At 38.8% G+C, this 25,325-nt stretch overlaps 1 protein-coding gene across 2 annotated transcripts in view; it reads right to left on the reverse strand.

The window, feature by feature from the left end:
- TPPP (tubulin polymerization promoting protein) overlaps positions 1-25,325 on the reverse strand; it is an 87,750-nt gene that overhangs the window by 39,311 nt on the left and 23,114 nt on the right. For both annotated transcript variants that reach the window (XM_033512017.1, XM_015618561.1), the window contains exon 3: positions 5,568-5,721. In XM_033512017.1, the coding sequence (XP_033367908.1) occupies positions 5,568-5,721 (154 nt within the window). The remainder of the gene's footprint in view (positions 1-5,567; positions 5,722-25,325) is intronic.

The following is a 25,325-nucleotide window of genomic DNA, read 5'->3' on the forward strand; positions in this document are numbered from 1 at the left end:
CAAGCTGCTGCACAGCTTAGGCAGAAACTTAATGATGCAAAACCCGGCAGTAGGGCTTTCTGGTTGGTCTTCTTTCCTGAATTACAAATGTCCAGACAATACAGAAACAACCCCTGCCCGCCTGAGGGACTGACTCTGTCTTTTCAGCAATCAGTGCTGGGAATGCCTGCACTGCCAAAAACAATGGCACAGGCACGAGGTGAGATGCTCTTCTTACTCCTCACCACAAGGGTACAACACCTTAGCCACAGTACTCCTGCCTACACTGCCAGCTGCAGTCAGCTTTCCTCGCTGAAACTCAGGGCCTTCCTACATTTGCTCCTTCAACCACAAAACTGCACCATCCAACAGAACATCTCCCTAGAAAAAGTTGCCATGGAGATTTCTTTAGCCAATTAAAATGTTCTGGGAGCCTGCAGAATCAGCACCAACATTCATAGGCTCAGCAAAGTTTTGAAAATTATTGATCTGCTGGTAATATCCACAACCTTTGTAAAAATGAGAAACGAAAAATGACTGTAACATGGAAGAAAAAGTTTCAAAGGGAAAGTCTGCCCTTTTTGAGGGGGAGGATTGTATCAGAACTCCCTACCAAAATTATGTTTACTTTCTTTTTAAATTCATGGGAATACATGCACATGCATTAAAACTCTGCAGAAAGTCAGACAGAGAGATCAAGCTTCAAAAAAAATTTGAATTTCATTCATGTTTCTTCAGTTTAACATATGCACAGATACACCCACATAAAAGAAAATTATAAGCAACTCCACTTTAGTAATGCCAGAAAGTAACACCATTTTATCTAATCCTGGTGAGGACTTTCAATGGAGTGGTTCCCAGTAATGCTGCTCTGGTGATAAGCACTACAAGTCCTAATTTTATATACAGTACCTAAACCTTCCCACTAACTAGGAGTCCAGCAAGAGCTAGAGCCAAAGACATGAAAAAGGTGCCTTATATATGACATGACTTCCTGCAACAAACTCATATTTATCTGTCAAATCTGCTTGACCCAGGTCTAGCTCCATCAAGAGAAGACCATGTAATGTCAAGCTATAAGGGCAGATCAGGTGTTGCCCACTTGCCACCTACAAGAGCCACCTTCCTTTCCTCCTCTGTAAGATTAGCCCCTTAACTTCAGTTCTCCACCATTTCAACAGTCCAAGTCACTACATGATCCCAACTCATGGGATCTAGCAGCCTGATTAATATGACCTTTCACAAAAACAGTGTGCCAATACTTCTCTGAGGAGGAGTTTTTCATTCTTGTTCGTGGCAAAGACAAAATAGAAAGGAAAATATATTACAAAGTCTTTTTTTTTTTTTTTAATAAGGGTGTTGATGAATCCATCTTTGATTTAATCTTACCCCCAGTCTTTAATGAGTTTAATGAGACTTTTTCCAAAGCTAGATGCTGTCAGCATAAGCCTTTACATAGACTACAATAATCCCTCTTTCTCATTTTTTTCATTAATTTCCTGAAGAGCCTCTATTCATCCAGTGCAGCACTCCAGTCAGAAGAGCTGTGTTAACACACCTGCACAATCCCAGTGAATCACATCTCTGCAACGAATTTGCCCTGCTTTCCCCATACTATATGCTTTTGCAGGTGTTAAAGGCAGACCCCATGTCCTGCTGCATTTACTGATGGGCAAGAACCTCCCTTGTCAGGCTTGTCACCTAGACATATCTGCTCTGCCCCTTGTGAGCTTCCATGTTCAGGTTTCATACACAGTCTAATAGTCTCCTCAGCAGATCAATAAGCCTAGTTTGTAAAGATACTCTTGTTCCACTTTGTTAGATTTACTTAATCCCTGCTGAGTAGCCCTCATTTCTCTGGTCCTAGAAGCCAAAGCCCCATCTTCAACAGAAGGCATACAGTCCACTTCTGCCCAATCCTTCCTCCTCCTGGGACTGGCAAGACAAGATCTGAGGCTTCATACCCATCATCCTCACCCCTAGACTTCTGTAGTTCCTCTTTATATGCTCCAGGTTACCTCCAGAGCAGTACTCTGGGTACCCATAAGGAAGAGGAAGAAGAGGTCCATGTTATGAGGCTGGAAAAATCTTGGCCGTGCATCTGCAATAATCCCATATCCTGGCACCTACCAAGCAATAAAACTCCTGAGATATCAGATGAGATCAGAAAATACATGCCTTGATCATCCACAAGAAGAATCTTCAGTGAATTTTCTGTGACTGGTACCCATTAGTCCTGACTCATGGTACAGCAGTGTTGCCAGAGTACAGTGTCACCCATTACAGAACAGGGAAGTGTAACAGCACATGAGATATTTGGGATGGAAAAAACTGTGACTGTTCACTCCTTGCCAGATTTTCACTAATACACAGCTCATGCTATGGCCTGATATAACTACAAATCCATGGCCAGTTCTCGTTCAACCGAGGATCCTTAAAAGAACCTGTCTGTCCCCACAGGGTGAGATAATTCTGGTCAACACTATTACCCATTTCCCCCCTTTTGTGTGAACACTAATTTCAGGCTCAGCTGTCTCTCATGGGTCTTGTTGATCCTCACCAGTGCTCAGGATACTGTATGTATTCTGAAACTGAAGAACTGCAAGTGGAGCATATCTGTGATTTTTGGTGCCAGAAGCCACAAGCTTTCAGCCTTTTCTATCTCAATAGTCTTTGTCCATGTGGTTTCCAGCTGTCACTCCTTTCTCACCTTGTGTAGCTTGGGTTTTCCACAAATATCACATCAATCTCCTCTTCATCTTCTCCTCCGACCAGCTGCAATCTCAGGACCCTGACCACAGCAAAAGTCCCACAAGAGTGCCCACCACCACCCTGACATCGAGAAGACACAGGAGCTCTCTGAAGCATGCAACGTGGATACTCTATTAGGACTTCTTCCTAACAGAGACAAGGACTCTGATGTACTAATGGCAGTTCGGCAGACTTCTTCCACATCTTAATGGATGTCCATGTGCTGGACAGTATGTCCTGCAGCTTTTCCAGACTACCACTCTGTAGCATTCAAGCAGAGACTCAGTCTTAAATGGAATTCCTAGGCCTCTTTGCACTTCTGCTGCAACAACTGTTTTGTCTCGTTTACCACACTCTGTGGGCTGCGCTCTGGCTTCCTTCCTCTTGCCCTAACAGGTACATTTTGGTGAGAATATGATCTTTCCCACATCAACATCTCCCTGAACACCCATCACCAAGCTTTTAAAGTGCTGTTGCTGCTGTACTGCCCTGCCACCCATACTCCTCTCACCGTGAATCTGACTGGACTGAGCTCTGAACAACCTGATCTAGCTTTAAATTAGCCCTCTAGTGAGCAGAAGGTGTGAAAGAGATCATCTCAGATTCCTTACACTTGAAATTGCTCTGCATTTCTCTGTCAAGGACCCTGATGAATACACACTGAAGTTCAACAGGCTTTATTTTAACAGCAAACAATGACCAAAGCATGGATCTGTTCCCCAGGAGGTGTTGAAATGCATTCAGCATTGTTATGGTACTCTCTTGGAACAGGAAAGAAAGAACCTCAGTTTTGCTCTTTGTAACCTTTGTGTAGGAATGAGGACTGTTAAAAGGCCCTAGACTTCATTTACATGTCTGTTTGCAAGCTGTCCAAGTGACCTGCACTGCATATTCTACTGACAGATCACAACCAAGCAAGCTAATAAAGCCATTGGCTTCATTAACCCTTATTCCTTTCTTCCTGTATGACAAAGTCAATCATACATGTTCTGTTCCAAGATTAGAAAGCAGCCTAAAATTCACTTGGTTTCAATATCTGGCTACTGAGCCTTCTCAACCACAAGCAGGGAGTTTTGTAATTCTGCAACACTATGAAAGAGAAGAAATAAATAAAAAGAAAAAGATAAAAAATCTTCCATCACTTCTATCACAACATGCTCTAAAATCATCATTGTCTGATGTGAAGGTAAACTTTCCAACTGTCCTGCTGAAGGAGCGCTTTTCCCCAGGCTGCCATTTACTCCAGACACACTGCCCCTGCCACCTACTCCCCAAAATACCCAGCACAGAACACAAGAAGCTAAGATACAAAATTCCCCACAGGCTGCTGAAGTATTCTTATCCACAGGCTTCACTTAATCACATTTTCAGCTCCTTCCCTAGTATGTTTAGAGTAATGTGTCAGTAGTCACAAAGTTTTCTGTCTGAAACCAGAACCAAATCTACATGACCTATAGCAGAGTTTTACAGAGCAGGGAACACACTACATGGCATGACTGACTTACCCTAGAATTTTTAAGAAAAGCTTAATGTAGCTTTATCTAACTATTCAAAAAGTAGCACAACTTAAAATTTCCACAATATTGACTTCCCAAAGAATTAAAAGTTTGTATAGAGATTTCATATCTGCACTCCTGGGTTGCAGGAGGAGAGTGGCAATGTATTCATTTATTTATTTGTCTTTAATTGCCAAGTTTGCGGGTCTTTATTTTACTCTCCAGGAAGTCTCATCCATGTCCCCCACACAGAGACCATTTCCTTAGTAGCAGACACTGATAATTTCAGTGTCTGCCTGCTGAAATACCAAAAATGGAATCAGGAGTGAGGCCTAGAAGAATGTACAAAATTCTGTGTAAGAATCCCTGAACAGATGAAGAAGTTACTCAAATTTACTCAGGTAAGTGAAGAACACAAAGGAACGTTCAACAAATGAGAGTAGAAGAGTAATAAAATATTGCAAAAAGCTGACTTATTTTACAGCTCAAAAGAGATCTTTCCACTTGATATTTACACTAACCATTTGTAGAGAACCAGTTTCTGAAACGATTATATTTTCATTTACAGGTTTATAGGCAAAATTCAAGAGGATCACAAATTTTAAGCAGATGAACTAAACCAACAGAACTATTCAAGCTGATGGTAAACACTCCAGTATCTCCTAAAATACTGGATAAAAACTTGCCTATCCTGGACATCTAGAAGGACAACAAAGATTATGTACCTTATAATATATACATATATTATATAGTGGATATATATATACTGCTTTATAGCTTCCTTTTCACATACAAAGCTTAATACCAGTATTTTAAAATTAAAACCAAACAACATTACAGCTCTGACAGGCTTGGAACTAACAAGAAACAAAGACCGGACCACATGATAATCATTCCCAGATTTCCAGTATTCTGGGATTCACATGGTGCAATTAAATGTATTTTAATATGCCTTTGCTTTTTGGTGTTTCACAAGACACAACTTTTTATTGAGGCTCTAATACCATTCTACTGATTAGATTCTATTGATTTGATTTGGATACACCACTCTTCATGAACACTTCCTTGTTCTAAGCATACACAAGAGCTCAGGATATTTCTGAGGTGCTACTATGTGGTAGTACAATTCCTAGAAGGAGCAATAACAGTGCCACACAAGAACAGACAGCAGTGCAATACTCAGTTGTTGCATAATCTCTGCTCCCATTCTGCTTAGCAATTGCTGCCTTCGGGCTCACAGAGAAATTGGAATTGTGGCTTGTAGAGGGAAGTGGTGAACATAACACTGCAGTAGAACAAAGGACAGGTAGAAACAATCTGTCCATTAGATCAGTAACGTACCGTTACTCCAGTTAAATCTGGGCCTTTTCCTTCAATTAGCTTATACATTTCTCGAAGTGCTTCCTCATCACTTTTGCCTTTAAATCGCTTCTTGGAGAGTTCTTGAAGAGCTTCCTTAAACTGCTCAAAAGTAATAGTTCTTACAGACTTTCCCCTGTTGAAACACATAGCAATTGAAAGAAATTACAAGAGAGCACAAAAAGCATTTCAAGAATAGCAGAATGGTTTCAGTTTACCACAGTGAACAACAGAAAATTGCAACAGAACAGGAAGGCACATGCAACCCATTTATAGCATCAAATAAAAGATAACCCAGCAATACCATTTTATTTTTATATGTACATAAGTAGGATAGCACTTTATAGACTTCCCTTGATGAATGTTCAGAAATAAAGAGGAAATAAAGGGACTGGGTCTACTGTCAAAATGCCTGCAGCTCATCAAATTAAATACAGTCTCATTTGGTTGATCACTCATAAAGCCAGCATGTACAAGACAAGAACTGAAGCATCTTAGGTGCGTACTTTTATTTAATGTTTTTTATTCCTCTTTGAATAACTGGTCATAATTTTATTTATAAGTCACTATTTATGTATTCACAAATAAATTAAGAATTATTCTGCTATTACATAAAGCAAACTATTGAAAAACATTAAAAAACTTGAAATTCCTCCTCAATTGAAGACTGACAAGTTTTTAAATGACACATTTAAATTCAATACCAGTTTTCCTTCATATATCATCATCTTCAAAAAATATTTAGAGGTACAGAAAAAACACAATATAGTAGTCTGGTAAACTCATAAACCTCCCAGAAATTTGGAGCTGAATACTTTCTGTAGTTTTCACTAACAGGAAGACCATATTTTCATATTAGTAAATCACTTACTTATATTTACTTTTAATGGAGAGGATTTTGCTGTATAAGTGTGTGGTGCAAATTCTGATGAATGGGAAATGCACACTTTACAAACACCAGTTTACACTGTCATTCCTGCAGACCTTTTTTGGTCCATCACACCAAAGGTTGCAGTTGATAGAACTCTTACAAAGCATTTACTACAGTGATGTATTTAACCAAAAAGAGGTTAATGCATGTCTGTTTTCTAGCATTTTAAAATATTCAATTTAGGTAGGAGATAACATTGTATAGTATGCACTGTTCCACTCAATTCTCTAGTATTAACCTAGTTTTAGTGCTCCTCATTTTAAATTTCAGGTATGAAACAACAGCATTACTGAGTTTACTCACCATTAAACCAAAAACATCTATTTTTAGTTGATATGAATTACAGCAGACACAAACCACATCTTTTCCTGTACTAGTAAATTACAGATCCTCTGATACTTTCAATAAGAATTTACACCCCCAAATTTAGCCACAGATTTTGAACTAAAATTTAACATATCAAATAGAATCATTTTCAAAAAGATGTTTCGATACTTATGCTGATATAATCTTAAACAGTACCATCTTCAAAAGCAGATAATGTTTACAACATTACAAAAAAGTGAAAGTAAAAAAAAAAAAGTAAGTCTCAAAGTTAAAGTAATATTTGAGAGTCCATGTTGCTGGAAACATGCTACTATAGAAGTTTTGTTTGCTGCTTGAGCATTTCTTTTTATGCCAATTTAGAGAACATTTCAAGCAAATCAAGGGAAAAAAAATAACTGAGCACCAACACACAACCCCGACCAGTCCTTTCAACAGAGACAGCTGTTTATATAGGAGGAATAAACAATAGATGCTAGGATAGACAAAGTGTGCACCGGCAACAGAAATCTTAGGCTAGAAAAACAGTATATAGAAATCTAATTTTATTTCAGATGTCAAAAAGACTATTGTGAAGAGCAATTCAGCTGTATGTCATGGATTTATCTTTGATCTTTTCTTGGACACCTTCAGAGGTCAAATTCCTCTCAGCTGGAGGATGCCTCCACTAATGAAAAGGGGAAGTGAGATTTCTGGTTTAGCAACCAACAGTCAGAAAGTGAAACCTACTTCAATTAACTAAACAAAAATGAAATTTTATCCCAGGCTTTTAAAACAAAGAGAAATTGGTTATTCACAAGAAAATTCAACACTAAGGGAACCTGTTACATAATTGCTCATTACATTCTTTATTTGCTCATAGCATTCTTTATTTTCAATGCAGTCCAACAAATGTAGCAAACATTAGCAGCCCCACAAAATAAACTTTGTGTTTTTTGACCAAACCTTGCTATTTGCAGACTACTTGTCTGCTTTGGGTAAAGCATATGCTGGAGTATCTCACAGAATTATCTGGTAAAAGAACATCATGACAGTAGAAATAAAGAATATAATCCAGCATTTCATTAATCAGAAAGACAGGTGGAACAAATTGCAATTAACTACCTGGAATTTCTCCAGGATTCTCATTAAAAGGATTAACATCCCTCTTCTGATGAAACATGTCCAAGAACTTTTAAGTAGCTCAAGAGGTCAAAGACTTCATTTTGTTTTGCCTCTCATTTAGAAAAAGAAAGCACTGGCAATCACTGCAAGGCTTCAGCATAACAACGCCCTAAGGCCCTAAATTCTCTACAGACTCAAGGCCACGTCTAGCATGCAGGCCTTGCCAAAGGCAGTTTTCTGCAGCATATAGGTTTAGCTTGGATCATCAGTCAGGATCATCACAATGGGAAAGAGAATGATCACTTTCAGCAAAACCAGCAGAAATTCATGTTGATTCATTTATTTTTCACAGAATATTCTGAGCTGGAAGGGACCCACAAGGATCATCGAGTTCAACTCTTAAATGATCAAACCCATGATTTTATCGCTATTAGCACTGTACTCTAAATGAACTGATCTCAAGGTTTTATTAACACATGAAGAATTTTGTTAAGTTGCACTCTTATTAAATAGAAGAACATAACTTTTTTGTGTCTCAATTAAAAGGAAAAATACATAAATATGGCTCCCAAGAGGAACAAAGAACACTTGGTCTGAGGTATAGCTAGATCTCACATTTGGTCTTTTGCCTGTCACTTACATGGGGCAAGGAAATGAGTGGATATTTCCCCTTCAGCTTAAGGTATAACCACAAATTGGACACATATATGACCAATGTAGTATTGCAGCTGGACCCCAAAAGAGGAACAAATGTGCACTGTAGCTGATACTCTTTATCAGCAAACAACATTAATTGGAGTGATGTTAAAAATAGGATTGGAAGTGAAGGAATTTTTGCAACTATATCCCAAGTTTCCTAAATAAACCAGCTTTAATTTTGAAGTTTGTTATCTTTTTCTACACTCCAAAAATATCCTCTCTCACTTCCCCATCTATTACAATATTATCAAATCCACTTGTAAAGCATCTTAATTAACTCGAAAAATCTACAGCTGCAAAATATGTCAAGTCTTGTGGAAAATCCTAGGAACACGACATGTTCTTGCACTTTTGGTATGTGAGGTATGGTACATGTATGCCATGTACCAGCATCTACATTATCAAGCAGCAATCCTACACCCTTCCTGTCTCCAGAGACAGGTCTCAAAGAGCTCTGAGCAGTTTCTGTCATCATGATTACTAACTAGAACAGCATGCTCCCCTCTCCTCTGTCTATACAGTCATGGGTTGAATGTATAGGAGACCACTGACGGAGTAGGTAGAAATGACAGAAGAAAAGTCTTTCAACAAACCCTGATTTATACTCTCTTCAACCCAGGTCCACAAAAACACCCTAAGGATAATGACTTGCTAGCACTATTGGATGGAAAATTGGACATAAGCCAGCAACATGTACTCCCAGCCCAGAAAGATACAACCGTATCCTGGGCTGCACCAAAAGCAGTGCGGGAGCTGGGTGAGGGAGGGGATTCTGCTCCTCTACAATGCTCTGGAGGGAGCCCACGTGGAGCACTGCATCCAGCTCTGGGGTACCCAGCACAGGAAAAGACATCGACCTGTTGGAGCGAATCCAGAGGAGGGCCACAGAGTTCATCAGAGAGAAGGAACACCTCTGCCATGAAGAAAAGTTGGGAGAGTTGGGGTTGTTCAGTCTGATGGAGACATGGCTCTAGGAGACCTTACTGCAGCTTTTAGGGGACTTACAAGGAAGGATGGGGGCAAGCTTTTAGCACAGCTGTTGTGATAGGACAAGGTAACAGTTGAAAACTAAAATAGGGCGGATTCAGGCTAGGTGTAAGGAAGACATTTTTAGGAGGGTGTTGAAACACTGCAAGAGGTTGTCCAGAGAAATGGTAGATGGTCCATCCCTGGTCAGGTTGGATGGGTATATGAGCAACCTGATCTCATGCAATGTGTCCCTGCTCACTGAGGGAAGGGCGAGGTGGTGGTGTTTACCTAGATGACGTGTAAAAAACTTCCTCCAACTCAAACTGTATGAAAAATTATAATACTCTGAACACAACATAAAACACAAGGCTGTTATACCCCCAGTTTATTTTCACTATTTTTAATGCACTGTTCACATTCAGGAAATCCCTTGCTTGTACTAGCTCTTCAGACCTCATGAACTTAAGAAAGAAACCCCAACCCATAACCCCCCCAAATAAACTAATTCCTTTCTATTAAGCAACTGCTACGAAGAATCAGGTTCTTTGTGTATATTTGTAACTTGTTTTTAGAAGCTCATTATAAATATCTCGTTTCCATGGGAATAGCAAAACAAATATATTCACTTCCATTCTCCAAGTGTTACAAGTTCAAACAACTTGTCTGCAATTAAGTATGCCAAGGGTGATCACTCAGTTCTTAACACTCATCTCTTAGGTTTAGTATTCCAGAGAGTTAGTATAGAAAGAAGATAAAAACTGTATGTTAAAAAAAAAAAAATTAAAAATTAAGTCATCAGAATGAAAATTATAACTGACCAGAAAATGAGAGACAATGGAAAACAGCAGCAAACAAGGGAAAGTAGGAGAGAAAAAAGGTTTTTACAAAACAGGTGCCATAAGGTTGGCCACTTTAATAAAAAGAACTAAATATATGAGAGACATTAATAATAAAATTTTTTAAAGCCCTATATTTCATTATGACACAAAGAAACTTTTATGTTTAGAAAGGATACATTCTTACATACCATTCTATTTTAAGCTCTGCTTCTTACAATAAACAGAATTACTCTAATGCATCATCTTTCAGAGGCAGAAACCATGCTCATGGTACAATAATGACAGCCTCCTGTATCTATGCCTACATTTGGGAACAGAATGAACATACTCAGAAGAATTTTAGGAAGCTTCCCATCACTTCCCCTTCCTTGATAAGTTTTAAAATCCTCAGTTTGCTCCTGGGAGCCCAAGTTCACCTATATAAAAGCATCCATTCTGTATCTGGACATTGGCACAGTAAACAAAGTGCAAAGTATCAAACATTAGCCCAAAGTAGACTGGAACAGCAAGTGATGCAGATTTTATTTGCAAATATTACTACTAACAGTGCACCGAGTTCTTAAATGTCAAAGTGTACTGCTGCAAATGGATACTGTGAACTTGAGTACTATTTGGATTAAAAGTTGTCCACAATTTCAGTGGAAAAGCTACACAACTACACTCCATATACCCAGTACGCAAAATCCTTGACTGGTATTAGAGATCTTTATCTCCACAGCACTAAAACAATTCACTGTTAATGCAACAAAGTCTACAACTTAATAGGTCCTGCTATAATCTCCAAGCTACCAAAAGTCATCCCAAATTCCCATCACAATAGGACATTTTTCTATTTTCTTACATTGAAGATAGGAAAGATGTAGAACTACTGAGAGAAGCTTCTATTTTTGTTAGCATGTCAGAGAAGATTATGGCAGGATATAATAATCAGGACTGTTCTGCTGTGGAAATTGTCACATACTCACAAAGGTCTGTGGAGCATAGCAGGCCTGACAAGGGTCTAAAAACACTGTAACTAGAAGTGGGAGCCCAACAAAGGTTTTTGCATAAACTCTAACAGGAAGAGTTTTGTTTGAAGTTCTAAATTCACCAGACTTGTGTGTCTGATCAACTGAGCAGTCAAGTAAAATTCAACAGCATCTTTTCTTGTAAATTAGAACAGGACATTGGGTACTTCCTATATTTATTCCATTCCCAAGGCAGTCTCATTCATTCAGAAAACAGAATGAGAGACCACGCTGGCAAGAGAGCACATGAACAGCTTATTTGTCACAGTTTCTGACTCAATGGCACAATAAGCCTGATCAGGCTATTTCTGATTTGCCACTATTGCTCCCACATCCACGTAGGCAACTGCTAGCTAACATAAAGAAATATTTCTACATTATCAGAAATAAACATTGAAAATTATTCAAATTAACCATAAAAGGTATTGTCACTGAGAACAAGTCAGGTGTTTTATCCTAAGGGCTAACCAAAGGCTTATTTCCTAATGACATTCAGCCCTGACTTCAAACTTTATCTGTTTCACTTTTATCTTAATAAGCCATACCAAAAACTCACTACAGCTGAAACTTAGTGATATTCTTAAAAATATTTTTCTTATTTACCGTTTTACAGCAGCAACTTTATTATTATTATTATTGTTACAGCCCAGAGCATTCATCCCTCTTTGTTTAGTAGAACAGACACTTTCTCTTCCTTGCTACTTGTAAAAACACCAAGTCTTCATGATGAGATCTATAAACATAATGTATGTCAATAACAATTGCTAGTGGGTATTTGTACTACACACCTTGACAGTCATGAGGTACCAGAGACAAATTCAAATTAATTGAAGCAAAATAGGTTTGTACTGGTCTCTGCAAAACACAACACTCATCTAACAGATGCATTTTTTTCCAAGAATGTCTGCTGTAACATTATCACCACAAAGTCCAGGGCTGTTTAACCAGAAAGCAGATTATGCTGTTGGTGGTTTATTTTTTCCTTTTTGTGGTTTACAATTTTCACTTTCTCCTCTCTTACACAGCTCAGCGGGCTATCAGCATAACAATTCATAGTGAAGAAGTCCCAAACTAAAGGTAGGTCCCTAGGTAGCTAACCAGGCTGGTAGAACCTTGCAATCTAATGGAGCATTGAAGACATCCTCTGAAGGCCTGGTTTTAGCTATGTATTAGTCAAGAACAGAATAAAAACCCCCTCAGATATATAGTGAAAAAAAACCTTAAAAATTAAAAAGAAAACATTTTCTTGGATAAGACTGAATAATGTATGATGAACCCAAAGCACAGGCTTGTATAAATTTTAAAAATACAGCCGAAGACAGATGAGCAAGTGAAGAAAGCTACTTTAATACTATCAGGGTATTTGCACTGCACTAACCAACATTTCTAAAGAGACATGGTTAAAAAACCAAAAAGTAACAAAACTTCAGATATCACCTCACATCAGACTTCTGCCCTGTCAATGGGTAAAACTGGGATACTGAAATTAGACATGTGTATGTTGATGCATGCAGGAGCAATTTGGCAAATTACCGGGGGAAGAGGCATAGAAGATATTTTCAAAAAACTGATCCTAGGAAGAACCTACAACAGAGATCTTCAGCTAAAGTAGTGGTCACTTCTGGAACACAGGCACCTTTTATTGCATGGCTATCTACCACAAGTGGATTCTTTTGAGGGAAAGAATACAACTGACAATGAAGACATCCAGATGACCTTCACAATATCCAGATGACCTTCACAATTCATCTCCCTGAAATAGAAAGCATTTTGGCCAAGTCATAGTATAGCAGTTGGACTAGATGGCTTCATATACCCCATGACCACAAGGGAATGCCATTGTTTTCTAAGAAAGAAAAACAAGACAAGCACAATGCAAAATGCAGTACAAAATTCTCTCACTATACCACTGCAAATAGTCATGATTTACAGAAACCTCTACGGGAATGGGTCACAAGGTCAGAACACCTCAGTTCGTGCATTCAGGAATTGACCTTGGAAGTTTTCCCTCCTGGTGCTTTTTGTCTCATTACTGAGCAAGGGTAAAGCAGAGTATGCCCAGTTTATTGTAAGTATCTGAAACTGGGACAGCTGCTAAGCTGGTGAAAATCTGAAGCAAGAGGACATCAATGGCTCACTAAACCAGTAGCTGATTAGACTTCACTGCAACTTCATTATTTTAGGCTTCTCTTATGAAAACTGTTTTTTGATACTTGAGTTAACACATCTCCCCTCGTTTTTTTTCTATCCTATATGCTTCCTATGTGCTTCACTCGTGGTGAAAACTCATTTCCTTTAAAATAAAATCTGAAATTCAAAAAAAGACAAACTCAATAGCTATGAGCCTATCAGATGAAATAGTATTGGGAAGGGAATGAAGGGGGACTGCAGAAATATGACTTGGCAAACACATTACTAAGTAAAAGCTTCCAAAAGAAAGCAAATCCCAGAATAAGTTAAAGGGGTTAAAGAGATTTAATGGGATTTACAGAGGATGAAGAAAAGAGAAAGTCCAAGCAGACAGTAGTTCTGATAGCCACATATAGCTTAAAGGAAAAGATTAAATTATCTAAACAGAATAGCAGAATCCAATTATTTCACATTTGCTTGGGGTTTTCTTCAGTTTAAGAGAACAAAAATAATATTACATTTGAGTATTTAATCATGAAGATTCATGTAATGATTAGTTTCTGATAAGAAGTACTAGGAAAACTCTGTGAAGCCTGAAGAAAGCACACATCCCAACTTACATTAAAGGAGTTTGCAAGTGCATTTGGCATGACAGGCATGGACCAGAGCTTGGAAAAATATAGAAACATGTGCTAACAAGTAGTCCGGGAATACTTCAGCTCTTCCTTGTAAAAGAAGAAAGATATCCATCTTATGGTTGTCAATCCTGTGGACTCTACCCAAAGAATGCAAAAACTAGAAACACAGCAGATAGAAGACAGTAATTTTATCACTCCTTAGAATGTTGTCTACTCCTGTGAAAGAATCCCATAAATGACATACAACTTGCAAATAATGCTGTTCAGTAATATAGAAATCCATCCCTTGGGTGCATGAAGGATTGATACCATTTGACAGCACAATTTGGGTGGAAGTTAAGACATTAAAGGACATGGCAGGGGTGAGGGAAACTAGCAGGAATATTAGCCCAAGTACAGAAATATGTAGGAAATTAGGAGCAATTCAAAAAAGAGGCTGCAGATAGGTCTTAGACACAAATGGTAGGGAAAAAGCTAGTGCTAAAGCAGAAAAACAATGTCTAAAAATCAGGCTTCCGGCATATATGCTGGTTTCTCCTCTAGAAGGCTCGATTTATGTGCTGTTCTCTTTGGTTCTTGTCATCTTAAGGATATGCACTAGGCTAGGCATACACACAGACCACAGAGGAAGGGAGCAGAAACTAACCACAGTGTAATAACCCAATATAGCACACAGCTGCCAGAGACACTACTGAGCACATCCAAAATACAAAAATCCAAGAAGATGATGTCATAGTGTGCATTAAGTCAGCCTGAAATAAATAAAGCAGTTAAGAATAGATGAAGATATAATAAGCATTCTTAATAACTAAGCACTTCATCTGTCAGTCTTCCCCAGGCTGAGCTTATCACACAAGCTAGTGGTAAGAAGCTATTTTCATATAATACTTACCATTTTATCTCCAGAGAGCTGAAAAGGCTAATACAACCACTGCAATTTCAAAAGCTGTTTCTGCTGTTGAAGTGCACGGGCTTAGGGCAAAGGCTTTACAGCTGAGAGGACAGGGAAAAGAATCAACATCTCCAGTATTTTCTTCACAAATTAAAGCAGTGCACATGAACACACTGCCTAATAACCCAGGGAAAAAAAAGCAGGATACACAGATAAGGCATCCTTCTACAGCTCACCAGCAATCCCATGTGAGCTGACGTGTCTCATTCATGTCCCAGAACAGAAAAAAACAAACCAACCAGCATTTGGGTTTAATTTGATTTTCTCTCTTGATTTTACACCTAATGTGAAAATATTTGATTAAAAATGAGACCAAAGTATAATGAAACAACATCCAACACAAACATTGTTCTAGAACATTGTTCTAGAACATTGTGAGATGCCGTGACCACTAGTTAGGTCAACACTGTATGGCCAAACATCCTTGCAGCAGAAGTGAATGCATTTTATCCCACGCAGTTAATCCATAGAAACTATACAAATTTGTTCCTAAGTATGACTACAAAAATATTCTCAAGGATGTCTTTCAGATTACTAGCTGTTTTTCAGGACTTCATTTATATTCCTAACCTGAATTTATATAAATACATGGCACTCAGAGATAGGAAAAGAGACACTTTGAACCTAATGAACTTCCATGTTAGCACCCTCAGGTTTCTGGTAACCAGTAGCCTTCCTTATTGCTTTCTCTCTACATACAGTATTAATGTTGTGACTGAGTCAACATTTAGGGAAGACGTTACCTTTTTAATGAGACCAGTTAACTAAGAACAGGACATGACATTTGACGGGGAATAAAAAGCAGAATTTTTACAATAGAAAACAGAGTTACGTAAGACAGTGCTGTTTTTATTAATGAGACACAGAACAGAAAAGCTTCATATCTAAGAACTAGATATTAAAAGGTTATATGGTATGACATCCTACTTGATTTAGAGAAAATTCAAACTCAGGGGGACAAAGAACAATAGCATTATTAAATAGAACTGGACACAGTAAGATCATAATTCCTTAAGTCTCAAGATATTAGAGCTTAAATTATGCTTTCATTAAGAACTGAATTGGATTTTGAAGGTAAACTATTGCACAAGGGTCAGAATAATAACTGAATCCAGCTCTTCGTTATGGAACAACAGTGAACATCCAAGCTTCTGTCTAGTAATGTATTACTGAAAAAATTTTCTCCTTTCAATTTTTCCTTAAAATTACATTAAAACAAAAACCCTACTTTTATGCACTACTGACTTTCCTGGAATTTCTTTCTTGTTTTCCTCCTCAGATATTGTGACGTTTCAGCAAAAACTCTAGCTGTATTCTTACCATGTCTAATATTACCAGGGATTTTTAATTCCCAGACAGAAATTTAATGACTACCCAAATTTTTAGCTCTTTTCCTACATGGAGCCAAGCCAGACCAGACCCAAGTACAGTGCAAAATGGTGGCAAGGCAAAAGGTGAGTATTGTGGAGACATGTTTTTAAATCATCATGAAGGTCAAGTAAAACCACAAGTACAACTCAAACATTTTATTGCTTGTTCCTATGGAGAAAGATGTCTGGATCACTGTTTCAGTGAGGCCTCTAACAAAACTCAGTCCTAATTCAAAAATTACACTGGTCAATGTAAAGAAAAGAAGTCCCTGGCTGATGAAAAGAAAAATTAAGGAAAAGGGATGAATAACACAACCTTGAATTCATATAGAACATATTCGCTCTATTGTTCAGGCATGGCAGCTGTTTGTTAATCACCATAGTGTGCCAGGATACAGCAAGTTTACTTGAATTTCTTGGCCAAGAAATTCAGAAAGGGCTGTCTGATAGCTGATGTAACCAGCTCCAGGACATTCCTCCCTATCCTCCATGTAAATATTTCCAGTTGCAGACTGGTTTTTGGTGAGTTTTTTGCAAGAAAGGTAGAATACCATTTAATACTATACATAAAAAGTGTTATACATATTTTTCAAAAATAGTTATGCAAAATTATTTCTGAAACATAATTTAAGCAAAGCAACACAGCTTCATGTATTTGGGAACTGCAGCCAGCTCAGCAGACAAGCTCAGTAGTAAGCAACTCTTTGCTTACTAAAATACAATTATGGAAGCCAGAGCAGCAGTCCTCTAAGCCAAGGTGGAATTTTCCTTTAGAGTTTAGTTATACAGAATTTAAAACCAAAAGTTTTATCAGATTGTCTCATTAAGAAAATATCATTGTTAGATGTTTTTACAACAGCACCATTCCAGTTTTTCAAAGGATATCACAGAGTTGGATTGTTTTCCATGTCAAATCACATCTAACCAAAAAAGTAACTTCTGAACACTGTGACAGCTCAATGACTGTGAACTCTCCAAGTAAAAAAGTATGTGTTTGTGGGAGAGGTTGTTCCAGTGATCCTGATGACAGAGAAAAAACACGGATGTATGTATATCTGCTAACGTTTTTTGCTAGCAATATGAGAAGGTGGCAGTATTAAAAATAGACAGCTGGTGTTAACTGACGCCAGTGTGATCTCAGTGAGTAAGAGTCACTGACCATGGCTGGAGACAGAAAGGTGTGAATTCAAGAATGACATACCAAGAAAAGAGAAACTAAACTATAGTGTTAGTCCATATCCACAGGTCACATGCAGAGAAAGCCACAAAACTCTTTGCCATAGCCAAGGAACAAATCACGACCTTCAAGAAAGGAGAAACTAGACTTCAGTTACGCACAGAGCAGAAACCAGACATCTTCTCTTTCAAAAAACAAGAAATATAATAGAAATAATAAGGAAACTGCATATTTCTCCCCTACTGGAAGATTGCCTTCCCATATGAAAGGGAAAATTGGATGGTCCCAGCAAAGCTCTCAATATATAGAGTCTCCAGTCTTGGAGAATTTTCCCATTCTGTGTCTGTTTCTTGCAAAGGAGATTTCACTCTATGTTAAAACAAGAATATTCTCAATGATGTCCTGTTCCCCATGTCCTTCTTATCTTCATGTCTTCCGAAACAGGCACTAGAGATGCAATTGTCCACATTGGCAGCATTCTCATTTTACAAAACAAAAAGCAACCCAGAAGAATAGGTAGACTGTGGCCAAAACAGTCTCTCCAACAGTTTACAAATGAGAGTAGAGGAGTATTTGAAGAGGTATCCACTTGAAGAGAACAATATTATTTTTAAAAAGTGCAGATGGGAAATGTTAAGGTTAAATTATAGCATAGCAAAACCCCTGTAACACTTACACATGAGAGCACCTCGTTTCCACTACAGATCCACAAGCCAATTCCATACATCTGCTATTCCCAGTGCCGAAAATATTCTTTAGTAAGTTCTTCTGCTATGCCTTTATCATTTCTCCTTACCATATCTTGTGGAGATATGACCTTTGCATAGCTTAGGGAAAAAATAGCTAATGCATCTGACCACTTACTTGGTATACCTCAAGAGCAATCTCTAGGTACTTTCCATCTCAGCACAAGGTTGCAGCAATTGATGATGCAACCCTCAATCTGAATGAAGATCCCCAAACTAATCATAACCAAGAATAACTGTAGCAAGCCCCAATATACTCCGTAAGTAATTAGGGCATGCCTGTGAGCTCAGAGACCAAAATAATTCAATATAGATGAAGCACAGAGTTTTATCCATTTCCTGACAAAACCAACAAAACAAACCCAGCTCTAGAGAAAAAGAAAGCCTGCCAAACAAGTAGTTACAATAAAGCTACATCCAGCTTCATAAAGAAGCCATTTTGACGCCTTGTGTGAGAGAGACTGATCCTCTCTCTGTGTGTCCAGAGCACGAAACACATTTTCCAAACAGAACTCTCAGTTGTGCCACAGAATCTGCAGAACAGTCCATTGCAATATTGTCTTGGCACTTTGTCAAAGCTATAAGCAGAGAGTGACCAAATTCTCTATGGCGATCTATCACCTCCCCTGGATTAAAGATCTGCATATCATCTTTACAGTGCTAACTCATGTGCATCTGAAATCAACCCAAAAGAAAGGCATAACATTATGGCAGTTGTTATCAATACGGATATTCTCTCATTTACATCACACTCTTCTATTCAAAACATGGAGAAGTTTACAACAAATGGAGGTTTACCCACATAATTGCAGACATCATCATCACAAACCAAAATGATAAGAAACAGTTAGGAAGACTCCAAGATGCTGGAATGAATTGTGAAAGCAGAGAGGTGACTATAAAAGGGCAAGCATACACACTTTCTGGAAATCTGTGACTTATTTAGACCAACACCTACTGAAGGAAGGTATTGAGCCAATGCTGGGTAAGAATTGCTGCCCTCTTGGTTTTTCCTTTGTACAAAAGGATATTTTCATCTACAAACACAAATTAGTACCTTCTTACACTTGCAATCTCCAGAAGCTCTCAGTTACTTACATTCAGAAAATTAAGCTTCATGTCCATTTTTCTTGGATTACTATCTCAATTCTGAAACTGTTTTCTTCAAAGCCTCTGATTTCACCAGCAGAAGCAACAAAGTATTGCTCCAAACGGTCATCCACTGACACACTGCTGCAAGAATATTCAATGTATCTATTCCCACAATGTTTTGTATAGAAGAGCAAGTTTTCTAAATAGTGGACAGCTAATGGAACAATTAGTATTAGACTTCCATGCTCTTATTCCAATGCAAGTCAAAAAATCATCTTATTTTCCAGGTATATAGTAACTTATTTGTGGTACAAAATCTTCTGAATGAGGACCACTGATGAATTTCCATGGGATCTAACTCTACATATAGGGTCCCACTCTCCATCCCCACTGCCAATAGGGTAGATACTGTTTGTAACAAGTCAAATATATCCTCACAACCTAAAAAGCACAAAGCAAACTGGCTCTTGCAGGAAAATAGAATGGTACAAAACCGATAGATTATCACAATGCCATGTACATATACACAGTTCAGCTCTATATTTTGTGTTGCATGAACCAGCCCGCACAGGTCTACTCTGAAACCTCCCAAAACACACAATTGAAAAACATCTTTGCAGGTGTACATGTTAGTCTTTTTTATTACAGAACCTCTACATTAGGAATGTTTATACAAGTAGTCAATTTAAATTAGCTTTATGAATGTAATTATGGTTATTTAATGTCTCATAGTAAACCAGTATGAATTCAACAGCAAATGTTTCAGGATAACACTCTCCTTCAATTACTTAACAAAGTTTGACAGGGTAAAATACAATCAAAGCAAATTTTATGCACTCCTGAACATCTTATCCTACACCAACAGAGTACCCTACACACATCACATCAACGAAGCTCTGAGATCACAGCTACAAAAACTGCTGTCTTTACATCTTTCTAACCTGCAGCACTTATAGGGCATCCACCCCTTTAGAGGCACTAGAAGCCAAATCCTCTCACACTTCAAAGCTTAAAAAACCCTCCAGATTTTCAAATGGAGCTCAACAAAGATGACAAGCAGAAATTCTGGCCAGAAATCTTCCAAGTACACGCAAATCAGGTACATTCTATATGCTTAATTTTCTTAAAACAACAGCATATGACAATTAAAAATGCTGTTGAGAGGTTAGTCAATGCTGTAACTCCTTTAAAAATCACTGTGTATGTTACTGTCCTAGTTTAGGGCAAATTAGGGAGGAAAACTCCAAATGGGGATTTCCCCAGGGAAATGCCCCTCCCCACTAACTGGTCCGGGAAAAGAAAAAAAAATAAAAAATTCCTTGGAGATAAGTGGAAAAAGCTGTTTATTTAACAGAAATTGAATAATATTAAATAATAAAACCTCTTGCTGTTCGATGGGATGGCAAGTCTAGGAAGAAAAGTCCTTTTCATGTGGTGTAGCTCGGCTCACTCAGGTTCTTATCAGTCCCTCCGGCACTGGAAAGTGCCAAGGCCCAGGCCCCGGTGGGCCACAGGCCTGAGCTCCCGGGGTTAGGCTGAGTGTTCAGTCCAGAGCAGGCTTGCACAGATCCAAAAAAAAAACAACAAACAAAACAAAAGTCCAGAGAACTCCTCTGCCTCAGCTAGCTAAAACTAACTAAAAGCCAGAGAGAAGCTCTGTCCCGCAGTCTGTCCGTGCTGCAGACACCACAGTCCAAAACCGGGATGTGGGGGAGTGATGTTTTTCCTTAACACAAACTGCGCGCTTCTTCTTCTTCCCCCTGCTCTTACTCTCAAAGCCAGTCTTAAAGGTGCAAAACTTAATACATAACATAAACCAGACGACTGAAGATACCAGTATCATAAAGTCACCCCAAAACAGTTACAGAAGCTGTGCTCTTTAGCAAATGACTTCTTCCAAAATTAAGAGATCACACCTGGGGAAAGCACATATAGAAATCTAGTCAACACTTGGCCTAAGTTATGTGGGTAACTGTCTCCAGAAAGTACGTTTTGTCATCTTTATCTCAAAGCTTTGATAAATGGAGACGGAAAACTTCCAAAAAGAGCAAATGTCATGTTAGATAACACCAAGTCAAGACACTCAACATTAAAGAAGTCCAGATCTCCATGGGTAGTCCTTTAGTCTGATTGCTGTAATATACCTCAGTTTACCATCACTTCACAGTCACCTGGACTATGGCTTTCTCAGATTAGTACTCAAAGACAAGGAAGCCAAGGACTTTGTGACACAGTGTAGCATCTAAAAGGGAAATAAAAGGAACAATCTTCCAAGCATGCATGAGGTACTGTAGTGTTGGGCAAAGAACACAAAACTGCATCAGGAAAGGAATTATCAAAATTGTTCAAAATAGCCAATGCTGACTGAAGCTGCAGTCAGCTGGATTTGCTAGTCACACTCAAAACCAGAATGTTAAATTAAATCAGCCCACAGAATTCATCCTATTCAGTACATAAGCAGGAAAACCAAGCAGCTCATTTAACTGCCTAGTACATTCTCTATAGCTTTCCCCATCTGGTTAGAGGAGTCCCAACAGGCCACAGTCTGTTGTCTTGAAAAAAAAGGATCAAGCTAGAAGCTAGAAGCTAAAAGCTTCTGCGCATTTTAGTTCAACAGATTTCCAAGCTACAACATCCACTTCAGCATAATGTAAAGCTCTCCCATTACTCTCATCTGAGGTGAGTGATGAAAGAAAAGCAACCTGTCTGGAAGAGGACAGCACAGTTCCAGCTTTTCTGTAAAGGTAAGGAAATAATTTCTATCAGATTTTACTGCAAAGTCTTGGGAAAAAAATCATGCTATTTATGTTTTTTAATAAAGGATGAACTGCTGAAACACATGGCAAATGCACTGGCTCTCTAAAGCATCTACCAAATTCTACATTGTTCTTTTTAAACTAGTACCAGAACTTACTAGGAACAAAAAGCATTTAATCAGACTATAGTCATTAGTTTTAGATTTTCATTCACACCACTCATTATGTCTAATAATTAGCATTAAGAATGTCCTGAACTCAAATCTCAGACAGTTAGTTCACCACCATTTTCATCTGATATCTAGAATTAAAATTCTTTATTTCTGGATATACACAGGATAATTGCCTCGTAGAGTGGCTATCAGCTACCGTACAAGGTACATGTTCTCTTTTACTAGAACTACCTTTCTGTACCTTCTCATATGTTTTGTTAGACATAAAACCTACCTCTTAACCCAAAGCTCTTTAGACTAAAAAAAGACACAATCTATAAATGCCAAATTACTCCCTTTTTCTTGTTTTTCCTATTTATAGGCTCTTTTAAAGAATACTAGTTCACCTGTTAAGTTTTTTGCTGCAAACTAAAAAGGTGCCAAAAAAATCAAATAAAACATTATCCCTAGAAACCCTATAGTAGAGCTGAAAACACTAATCAATGCATGCTGTTTGGAAACCTACGAAACCTTCTGTTGGCACCATGCCAAATGCAGTTTGACACAGGCTGATCTCCATTTGGATTACAAATGCCCCAGGCATCTATTTCCATACAGCATCCATGACAGGAAGAAAATGTAAACAGCCTAAATTTGGAAGAAAGGTTACCTGTTTCAAATTGCAACACAGGAAGACAGCCTTGCATCCCCCTAGTGACACGAACTACCTTAGTGTGCAGCAGCAGGAGCTGCTGTGCACAGGGAGTGAGGGGAGAGCAGATGGTAAATATTGTAGTCATCATTTTTAAGGCAGCCCATAACACAGAGACTTGTACTAGCAAAAGCAAACACATAACACCTTTTTGTTAAGTACAGACTGAATATGATGATGAGTAAGAACTGCCCACCCTCTACTCTACGATCCTCTCATCAATAGCTTCTTGTATTATTCTCACACTGGTCTGAGTCAGATAAACCCTCCATTCTCAGCACTATCGGTTCCATTCAGAAGTTTAACAAACACCACCCCACAAAGAGTAACACCTCCAATATCACAAAGCAGCTAAATCCAGGGCTAATTGGTACTGTACTGGGAATTATAATGAGTGCATCTGGAGATCCTGTGTAACTGAGAGAGATTCCAGACAAAAAGCACAGACCGATTTTGTTTTCTCTCACAATTTTTTCAGTTGCGCTGTAATGAACTATTATAGTGTTACAGTATCACTGTTATTATCTGTTAACTGCAAGAAAAACATCCTCTCTTGTACACAATTATAATGACATAAAAGCTACCAGTTGCACCTTTTACATACCATTAAAAAATATCGCACTTATAGTACAATAACTACTTGTTAGCTTATTTTCATTTTTAAACAATATTTGCAACTGAAGGGCATCTAATAAAGACCCAAGACATCTGGGCAATGAAGCAAGCGCTGTCATGAGTCATGAGAGTCACAGCCTGGTGCCAAAGATCACCAGTGTTCTGCAGCTGCTCATGCCCATGATCACAAATGGCACTAAGTGATACAATGCTCTCCTGTATCAGCAGAGACAAACAGATGTACTAGCTCCTGTTCACCAGATGATGGAGGTGGCTTATCCTTTTTTTTAGAGCCTTCTACATTTCTGCCTATTCTGAGAATCTGAGTGCCACAATTGTGAAAATAAGCTAACAGAAGTATCTAGAAGTTTGCTGAAGGAAAATATATCCACTAAAAGCTCTGCAGCTGCACTGGCTTGTATGGAGCAGGAAAACTTGCATGAAGTTTATGGAATCAAAAGACCCCATAAAACCAAATTTTGTGTCAAAAGGCTAGAAGCATCATATGAAGCTAGTACCACAATCATGAAAATAAGGTAACAGTGTGAAACTGGAAGATTTCCCACACTTTCAGGTCTTTTCCTACCACAACAAAGTTGAGGCAAAGAAGAGAAAAGGCGATTCAGTGCTGCCAAGGTAGCATTCCTCATCTTCTGTCAGCACACGTTACCATCCCCTCTCCAAAGCTCATGGTTCAAAACCCAAGCAAATGCCACAAAAGATTTGCACCTGGCACAGTGCAAAGGGCTCCACGAGCAGGGCACTGCAGCACCACACTCTTGCAGCTGCACAGGCCTCACTTCTGCAGCACCACAGCCCTGGAGAGCTTGCGGGAACTCTGTGCTGGGCAGCTCTGCACACAGAGAATAGCACCAGTCCCAAAAGGTTCTCCACAACCAGTTCCTGGGAACCAGGAAGAGCACCCAGGAAACCTTCTGGACTTCAGGAATATCACATGTTCAAAACAGACACCGAGTGCCCTGGCTTGCACAATGAACTCCTGCCTCCACTCAAACAACTTTGCCTCAAGGTATTTTCCACCGCTTGCCATCACTGACAAAAATTCCAGTTGCGTTTCAAGCTGCTGCACAGCTTAGGCAGAAACTTAATGATGCAAAACCCGGCAGTAGGGCTTTCTGGTTGGTCTTCTTTCCTGAATTACAAATGTCCAGACAATACAGAAACAACCCCTGCCCGCCTGAGGGACTGACTCTGTCTTTTCAGCAATCAGTGCTGGGAATGCCTGCACTGCCAAAAACAATGGGCACAGGCACGAGGTGAGCTGCTCTTCTTACTCCTCACCACAAGGGTACAACACCTTAACCACAGTACTCCTGCCTACACTGCCAGCTGCAGTCAGCTTTCCTCGCTGAAACTCAGGGCCTTCCTACATTTGCTCCTTCAACCACAAAACTGCACCATCCAACAGAACATCTCCCTAGAAAAAGTTGCCATGGAGATTTCTTTAGCCAATTAAAATGTTCTGGGAGCCTGCAGAATCAGCACCAACATTCATAGGCTCAGCAA

The sequence above is a fragment of the Parus major genome, chromosome 2, assembly GCF_001522545.3.
Source record: "Parus major isolate Abel chromosome 2, Parus_major1.1, whole genome shotgun sequence".
Lineage (NCBI taxonomy): Eukaryota > Metazoa > Chordata > Aves > Passeriformes > Paridae > Parus > Parus major.